General features: G+C 44.8%; 1 protein-coding gene across 1 annotated transcript; it reads left to right on the forward strand.

Moving 5' to 3' along the window:
• Positions 1-1,583: 1,583 nt before the first annotated feature.
• On the forward strand, positions 1,584-8,678 carry SPCS2 (signal peptidase complex subunit 2 homolog (S. cerevisiae); the record flags this gene model as incomplete). Its single annotated transcript, XM_010078693.1, has 5 exons — positions 1,584-1,734; positions 5,773-5,856; positions 6,135-6,295; positions 7,693-7,827; positions 8,492-8,678. Coding segments are annotated over 5 exons (718 nt in total), but the record flags the coding sequence as incomplete, so codon positions are not given.
• Between the last annotated feature and the right edge of the window lie 598 nt (positions 8,679-9,276).

The raw sequence follows: 9,276 nt of genomic DNA on the forward strand, positions 1-9,276 counted from the left end.
TCCCCTCAGGCGCGGGGCTGTGGGGATTCCTCAGCGCGGCCGCCACAGGAGAAACCGGGCGGGAAGCGGCAGAAGCAGCTCCGGGGGAGGAAGGAAGCGTCCTGTGGGCAGGCTGTGCAGGCGAGCAGGGCCGGCTTCTGCTTCTTTTATTTTTATTTTTATATTTTTTGCCAGTGTGGCTGGTTTTAGCCCAGCCATCCTGACAGAAACCCGGCTGTAGCTGCTCTCCTCACAGTAGGGCTTCTGACAGGAGAGTAATGCTGGGGATGGCAGCGGTCTCAGGTGGAGCAGAGCAGGCTGGAAAAGTCTGGTGATAAGCCCAGTCTCGGTATTTTAAAGGAACTTGTTTGTAGAGTGGGTTTCACCTTGGCTCGGTTTTAAGTGGCCAGGTGTTTGTGTCACATCCCTTCCTGATCTTTGGCAGTCTGGTAGCTGAAACTAAAGACCCAGAGGCATTATTTTTTCCACAAGAAGGTGGAAACGATTGTGTCTGTGGTTCCGAAAGGGTGCATTCAGTATTTGGCATGAACTTCAAAATACAGATGACTGCAATTGAAGACACTTTTATTTTCATTAATATATGTATATTCATAATTTCAAAAGAGTATGGTTTTCTTGCACCTGTTTGACATGAAGCTGGCTTTACTGTCACTGAGATTTGATGGCATTTCTTCAGAACAGTAGATTGAAGTTGTTGAGCGACTGCTTTTAGAGGAAGGTGCGCTAATGAAATATTTTTGGTTATTTTCTGCAAGTGTGGCCAGCTTTCGGTTTTGAAATGACAGTGCTTTGTGGTTAAACTTCAAGAACTCTGGAAAGTGTCATGCTCTCGAGGTGTTCTTGCTCCTCCAGCTGCGTTCTGTGGATGCTGGGGGAAGTTTTTCAGAAGGAAAAGGAGTTGGTGGTAAGGGAAATACTCTGTTGGTGCAGGAGCTGAATCTTTTAGTGAGAAACATTGAATAGTTTCAGCAGGGCTTCTACCTGAAGAACATACACACCCTTGATGATGTTTTATCTTTTTTCCTCTCTCCTCCATGCTGATCTGTGTGCCTTCATTTCCTCCCCCTGGATGACTTAAATCTGGTCATTTCCACAAAGCGGTGTCTATGTTGCCAGGGTATTGTCTGCAGAATTGTCATGTTAGGTCCGTAATTTGCTCAAATATTTCTTAAACAGTAAAATAACAGGTTATCAGCGAGGCTTTGAAGTCTTAGGACAGGTTACATGTTTAGATTATCTCTTCATACTTCACTAGTGAAGCTAAATTAGGGTGAGTTAGGGAGATTTGTGTGTTAACTATCCCATTTTTGTGTCCTTCTCATGTTCTTTCAGTGTTTGTGAAAATCAGGTAGCTCCTCCTGACCTCTCGCCACTTAACCTGGACTCACTGGCTTCAAAACAGCATGCAGCGGCAGCTCCAGTCCTCTGGCACCCGGTGATTTCACCCATTTAGCACAAAACAAAGTTATTAACCACACTCTGCCCTTGCTAGAGCAAAACCTTCTAAGGCTTTGCAAGCTCCAGGACTAAAACCACTTCCTGAATACCAGTTGCCACGACTGCTTTCCGCTCCTGTGCCTCAGAAAGAGCTCTCTGGGACTGGGGGATGTTGACTCTGAGTACAGTCGGGCAGCAGCGGTATTTTTGGGGAGAGAAAGGTCCAGAATTCCTTCCTCCAAGGCAGAGACTGAGCTAGTTGGAGCTGGGAACGGCCACTCTGGCTCGCTGGAGTTTGTTACAACTCTTCCTTCAAGAGGAAGAGGAGGGAACTGATGCGTAGCGGGGTGTCTCTGGGCTCTGCCGCTTGCAAACCCTGCTTCTGCCTGGCTTGTGGCGTGCGAGGTTGCCGTTATTTTAGAGTTTATTTTGGGGGGTGGAGACCTGCGGTTTGGGACTGGCTGCTCTGTCGGCTGCAGCCCAAGCTACAGGAAAAGGCAACCAGCTGCGGTGTCAGCTGTGTGCCTTGAGGGGGGCGATGTGCATCGTCTGCTGGGGCTCCTCCAGCCTTCCTCCACTCCGCTGTTACATGTCCCAGTTTGAAGAGTTTTTGATTTTTAGGGTTTAGGGAAGGGGGAGGTTGCTTTCTTTTCATCCTTTTGATAGAAAACACAGATTAGATGCAGAAATATTATTCTCCTTGAATCGTAGAATGGTTTGGGCTGGAAGGGACCTTAAAGCCCATCCAGTGCCACCCCCTGCCATGGGCAGGGACACCTCCCACTAGCCCAGGCTGCCCAAGGCCTCATCCAGCCTGGCCTTGAACCCCTCCAGGGATGGGGCATCCACAGCTTCTCTGGGCACCCTGGGCCACTGCCTCACCACCCCCACAGGAAAACATTTCTTCCTAAGAGTTTAGTCTACAACTGGTGCTCCTCTTGCAGTAGCAACAAATCCTTTTTTAGTGTATGATTTGTGCTGTAAACTTCAGAGAAATATTCAAAGAGACAAGCTAGCTGCCCAGAAGATGTTGCAGGCTAGAACTGGATGTGATGTAAATGAGGCTGACAGTGGCAGCAGGAGGAATAAAGCAAGGGGAAGAAAAAGTTAAGTTTGTGCCGTATCCGTCTTCTAAGACATGAACATCTTGGAAATTCCCCCGTAGGATTTTTTCCGCGCCTCCTGCTTATGAGGGAGTCTTGTGAAGCGATTTAAATGAAGGTGATAGCTTGAGAAATGAACCTCGCGAGCACTCGGATCCTGCGGTCTCTGCTGTGAAAGCAAACAGTTTTGCTGAGCGTTTTTCGGAGCTAACAGCAGAACGCTCCCCTGCTGCGATGCAGCTGTGGGCAGCGCCTTGACTTGGGTCTGAACAGCTGGGGCCCTTGTGTGCTTCTAGCATCAGATTGGTTTTGTGGCTTTCTGAAATGGCATTTCTGATTTTTTTCTGTTTTTAAGGAAGGTCACCACTGGCTATATTCCAGCCTTCATTCTGAGGCCTTGTTCTTACGCAGGTGTGCTTTCAGGTACCAAATGCACTTAGATGTGCCTGGCTGTAGAACATCGTGTTTGCTTCTCGTTGATAGTTCAGATGTGTTCAGGACAAGTAAGACTTCTGAGGTTATAACCTTTCACTTGGTTTTTAAAATGAAGGAATCAGATCACACCTAAACTAAAAAAACCTGTTTTGAATTGGTTGTTTGGGGTTTTTTTTCCCCCTCCATCAGGCTGGGACCAAATTGAAGCTTTTCGAACTTGGAACTGAAGTGCTCAAAATGAGTAACTGGTTGAAAAATACCATCTGCCAGCCGGAGGAGCAGATATGTTCGCATCTGCCAGGCTCCACGGGACGTTGTCATGTCAGCGCAGCTTCTACCTTCCCTCCCCACGTGTGCAGCCACGGCAGGAGGATTTCCCCCCTGTTTGAGGGTGAGCACTTGGCGGCAGGGACCAAATCTCTGTCTTTCTTGATGGCCATCGGTCAGAGGTTTTTCCCATTTTTTACGTGGATGTACGGACATGAAGGTACAGCCCTGCGCAGGTCTGGACGCGGGGGTAGCATGGGTGTTGATCATTTCCTTTGAGCACCTTCTGCTCCCTCTTCCACAGCGTTGGCACCCCGGGTGCTCACGCAGCATCCCAGCCTCTCCCTCGCTCTTCAGTCCTGGAAAAATTCAAGAAACAGCAGCACCACAGTGCGAGAAGTAACCTCAGGGGAACACCGGGACCAAGGTAAAGGGAGGGCTGACGCTTGTCCCCGGATGAAATCCCAAGTTGCGGCTGTGTTCCCGTTACAAGGTCCCTTCTGAGAGAAACTGCCCTGGGTTTATCAAGCTCTTACTGTCTCGAAGCAGAACAGCCTCAGTCACAAGAAGCCTGAAGAAGAACTGAAAAACTGCTGGTTCAGCTCCTTGCTTTAGATGGGCTACAATTAGATTTTTTTTTTTTTCCCCAGCAACAGCTTTATTTGGAAAAAAAAAAAAAGTTACGTGGGCTTTACATCTACCCCTGAAAGTGCTGGTTCTCTGTTAGAGATTGATATCAGTTAAATATCGCTGACATTATCCGTCAATTCCAGTGTCGGGTGGTTCAGGACAGAGAGCAAAAAGAGAGAATTTGGTTCTCATTCTGTCCCAGGCTTCCTGGAGATATTTCATTATGGTAGTACCTCAGCTCGCTTTACGTATGGATATTCCCCTCTGTGCAAATCCTTCAGCGAGTAAAGTGTGAGCAGTCCTGTGCCTCAAGGGCTGGTTTCCAGGGTGCCTATAAAATAGCTTTAACATCTTGAGGGTTTAAAACAAACAAACAAAAAACCCCAACAAACAATTAAAAAAAAAAAAAAAAACCCTTACAAAAAAACCCTTACAAAAAATCAAACAACCCTGGGGCTTTATTTTCATTTATTTCTCGATTCCTGAGCTTTTCTCATTGGTGTTTTCCAGCTCTTCTGTCTTCAAATAAATATAGAAAGCTGTTGGTTTTATTTGGAAGATGAAATTTTAGCATAAGCCTTGGTTCCATCCTCTCGGGTTTTAGGAATTAAAACCAGACAGAGTAAGATCGATTTAAAAAAAAAAAAAAAAAAAAACAAAAAAACAAAAAAAAACTTTAAGTGCTGATAAATTGTGTGTTAATACCAATTAAACCATGCTGTTGCCAAAAGCAAAGGCTCCAATATTAAATATTTTTCACCGTAAGACATCACAAAAATATCACTTGAGTGATATTTTCTCGAATATCTCTGGATTCTTGCTCTCACTTAGGAAAACTTATTAAAAACATTTCCTTGGATATATTTTTTGCTGCTTTTTTTTTTTTTGCTGCTTTATTTTTTACTTTCATATTTTTTTACTACTTCTAAATTATTGCTTTAGTGACCTTTGGGGGGAAAAAAAAAATAAGACACAACCGTACTTAAAGGGAGATGTGGTCTGAAGAAAGTCTTCAAATGGCCTTGTGGTGTTAAAAATTTCACATTTATTTTGTTCTTTATTATTTATAAAAAGCAGCAGGGAGAAGGGTTGACCAGCTCTAAAAAAGGAGCCACTTAAAATATTTTGTAACTTACACTGATGTGAGAGCTCTTTCCTGGTTGTCGGTGACTTTTAAATGCTTCTGGCCGTTGATTTTGTCACTCGTAAACCAGCTACTGCCCATGACATTTACTGTGCGCCGTCGTTCTTACCTGCGGAGCACAATTGGGCTTTTCCCTGCCAGTCAATGAGGTTTTAGATCTTGCTTTAAAATGATTTCGTTCCTGCAAGAGAAGGGAAGCGAGCTCTTCTGACAGGTAGTTAATAAATCCAACTTGGGAGCTTTGGAAGCAGGAAATAACGTGAGGAAAGTTTGAGAATTACTTCTAACGGCAGCTCAAATTCCAGCTCCAGTCGCTCAACTGTTTGAAATAATTGACGACTTAAAATAATTTGTGTCTGACTCTGGCTAAAAGGAATAGTGTCACCAAAAAATAATATAGTTCAGGCGAAAATGAACCCCAGACCTGCTTCTGAGGAAAATCTGAGCGGCAGGGTCTTTGGGTTTTGTTCTGAGGATGGTCTGACGGTAATTTCATTTCTTCTCCCCTCATACGTGGATTTTTAGGGGTGCCTTCAACTTTTCCTCCTGCCATTAACCCCCAAAGAGTCTGTAACAGCTTGGCAGCAGGGAATCAAAATTAGAATCGAACTGATATTAAAAAGTCACTTCACCCAATATTTTCAGTGACAAGGCTTAAACCTGCCAGAGAAACGGGTATGTCGCTGTGTACCGACACGTTCACGGCAGGAACCGAATGTGCCAAAGTCTCTTAATTCTGTTTCGTTTCCGTTGCAGTGGAAGATTGACGACAAGCCGGTAAAAATCGACAAATGGGACGGTTCAGCTGTGAAAAATTCTTTGGACGATTCTGCCAAAAAGGTACGTTCTGCGACCGCTGATTTCTGAGGAAACACCCTGTTTTCTCAGGTTTCTACATTTATTTTAAAAATTCTGTAATTTTTTTTGGTTTGATTGTGAAGTGTCTGTAGCTGTGTTGGTTCCGTAGCATCTCTTGTGATTCCTGTGATTAATTTATTCATTAATTCTGCTCAGTTTACCCCTATAATCAAGATTATTTTATCTAAATCCTTTCCAGAAGCAGTTTGTCATATGTACAAAAAGCACAAAATAAACTCCGCTGCATTTTTCTCCCGCAGGTTCTCCTGGAGAAGTACAAGTACGTCGAAAATTTCCGTTTGATCGACGGCCGCCTCATCATCTGCACAATCTCTTGTTTCTTTGCGATCGTAGCTTTGATTTGGGATTACCTGCACCCTTTCCCTGAATCCAAACCCGTTCTTGCCTTTTGTGTTGTATCATATCCTTTCCAGATGGCGTGTTTATCCCAAAAGGGTTTTATTTTCCCCAAGAAAACCCTTCTTTATATTCCCCTGTGGGAATTTTACTGCCTGTGGTGTGGAGATCAGCTGATAATCAAACAGTTTTCATGTGATGGCAAAATTCCTGCCTGTCTGGGTGGAACGCACAGAAATTTGTGTGATTTCGTGGTCCAGCCTTCCCCCGCAGTGGCATCAGAGGAGCCCGCAGCCGCCGGGGCAGCTGATCTGCTCCAGGCTCCCGACTGTCCGGGGCAAATTTCTCAGATCTCAGACTCCTCCGCTTCGGAGTGTTGATCTCAAACTGAAGCTCAGCCTTTGAAAGCTTTGGGGGTTTGTTTTGTGGTTTGTTTTTTTTTATTATTATTATTCTACCCATAGTCTAGTTACCGCTCTTTCCTCATATGACGGATCAGGCGCCATGAGTGAAGAGTAAAATGGAAATAATTCTTGCCCAGCACCTGTGCCGCAGAGGAGCAGCCGCTGCATTTAAATCCAAATCAGGATTTCAATATTCAGGTGCCAACTCTGTTTAGAACCCAACCGTTAAATTTCCAGTATTTCAGCACAACTGGGTTTGATTTTTATTTTTTTTCTTTTTGAGCTCAGAGGGTCAGCGTGACACTGATTTCCCTGCAGCTCCTCTAGCAAGAGAGACGCCGTCGAGGTTTTCCAGCAAAAATGTGTGTGACGTGAGCGGGGCTTTCCTGGAGCTGCCACCAGGTCGGCTTTCCAGGGTAATTTTGATGGTACCAGTAAGGCAGCGTGAACTGGTGGCCTGGGAGCTTATTGCCATCCTGGGAGTCACTGTCCTGCCAATGGCTTTGTGATCGTGGGCGAGTGGTTTCGTTGTTGCGGGTTCTTCTGGTTGGTTTTCAGCACCATTATCCCGCAGCGGTTAAAATTCTTTAATTCCAAAAACGCGAAAGATTATTTTCTTGATCTGTGCTTAGGAGGAACACACAGCCATTAACTCTTCAGCTCGTTTGGTCTCACGTTCTCCCACTATCTCCCAACTCCAAAAATTCAGTGATTTAATTGAAAATGATATTTTGTCGTGATTTCCACTTCATGATTTCATGAAGGAAATGTTTTATGTGGCTGGAGAAATCCCTTTCAGGAAAGCGTAGAGGGAGTTTTTGCTTTCCCCACTGCTTCCAGGCATTGATTCATGGCAAAAATTTAAGTGTCCCAGTAATTATTTGTCCCAATAATTATTTAACTTCTCCTGCTAACGAGGCATCAGCTGAGCTTCCTATTCGGAATGATAATATCATGAGAGGTGGTTAAATGACGTGTCTGAGGGGATCCAAACAATTTCTCTGCCTCATTTTTCCTTCTAATTGCAACTTCTTAATTTCCTTAACTTTTTCCGCACATACTTTGTGATGATGGGCATCCTGACGATCTATACCTCGTACAAAGAGAAGAGTATTTTCCTCGTAGCTCACAGAAAAGACCCGGCGGGGATGGACCCCGACGACGTTTGGCAGCTCTCCTCCAGTCTCAAACGGTATTGTCGCTCTGGCAGCCTGGGACCGCGCACGGCTTCGTTTTTCGTGGAGTGCGAGCTCCGTGGCGGGGCAGAAAAGCTGCTTTTTGGATAATTCCTAAAAAAAAAAAATGGGGCTAAATATTTGTGTCCCTGCAATATTGGTGTCTCTGCTCCGTGAGCTTTCTGCAAAAGATCGGCTCCTGTGTCATGAGCTTTGTGGCTTCCCAGGAAACTCTTGATTAATATTTGCCGCAGAATATTATTGCTCGGATCTGTGATGGGCTCACCAAGCACGCGCCGGTCTTGTGTGCAGAGTTTCCACCCCAAAATATTTTTCTTTATTTTTACAAATAACAAATCTGGTTTCGCTGTGTCAAAATTGCCGTCCCCATTTGGAAACGGGAGCAGTGGCGAGCGGTTATCTGCCGCAGATGTTCACGTTACGCTTCTCTTTAAATGGAGGAGAAAAAAAAATCACAAAGAATATAAAAATATTTTAATTGTGTTTTAATTAATGCCTGTGCATTGTAGCTGTTAGTGTCCATGTGGGGGGCTGTGTGTGGGGACCTCCTCTTAAAAAAAAAAAAAAAAAAAAAACCTACTTTTTCATCAGGTTTTTGTTGGTGTCTGAGCTGAGCCAGACTTAAATTAATCTCTGAAATCTCTCCGCCCTTTCCTGCAGGTTCGACGACAAGTACACCCTGAAGCTCACTTTCATCAGCGGCAAAACCAAACAGCAGAGGGAAGCCGAGTTCACCAAATCCATCGCCAAATTCTTCGATAACAATGGGACGTTAGTCATGGAGGCCTACGAGCCCGAGGTTTCCAAGCTGCACGATAGCCTGGCCCTGGAGAGGAAAACAAAATAATTTCTCACCCCGCCTGCCTCCGGGGAACGGCCTAAATTAACACCAATAAAGGAAAATAGCAAAAAAAATGGAATCAGTGCCTCTGTTTTTGTCCTGAAATCCTGTTCCTTTGTGGATGAGTGGGATTTTTCATCTTGGATTCGAGATTTTTTTTTTTGAAAGGCAGGGACAGAGACCAAGACTCTGTGGTTCTGTCACCTCTGGGGGGGACCCTGGAGGAGGATGTACCCCTGGGGACCCTCGGGAGGGGGGACCGTCACCAGTGCCACTCCCGTGGGGGTGGGAATTTACTGTTTGCATTTTGCCAAAATCACTTTTGTGTCAGGAATTCAGGACAAAATCCCTCCGTGAAACAACCCTCCGCTCGCAAATGCCTTTTCTTCATTTTTGTATTTATGGAGGGTAGGGGATTGTTTTATATAAAAACTTTTTATGTCTTGGGGGGGCAGATAAAGATCCTCATTGTCTGTGTTTGGCCGCGATTCTTCTCTTCAACGTTTGAAAAAGGCAAAGAGCTTTTCTGTCCCTCTTTGTCCCCCTGGGTCCCTTCTATAAAATGAAATTTTCTAAAAAATGGAATTTTTCTTTAAATATTTTT

This window comes from Pterocles gutturalis, unplaced genomic scaffold, assembly GCF_000699245.1.
Source record: "Pterocles gutturalis isolate BGI_N339 unplaced genomic scaffold, ASM69924v1 scaffold13533, whole genome shotgun sequence".
NCBI lineage: Eukaryota > Metazoa > Chordata > Aves > Pterocliformes > Pteroclidae > Pterocles > Pterocles gutturalis.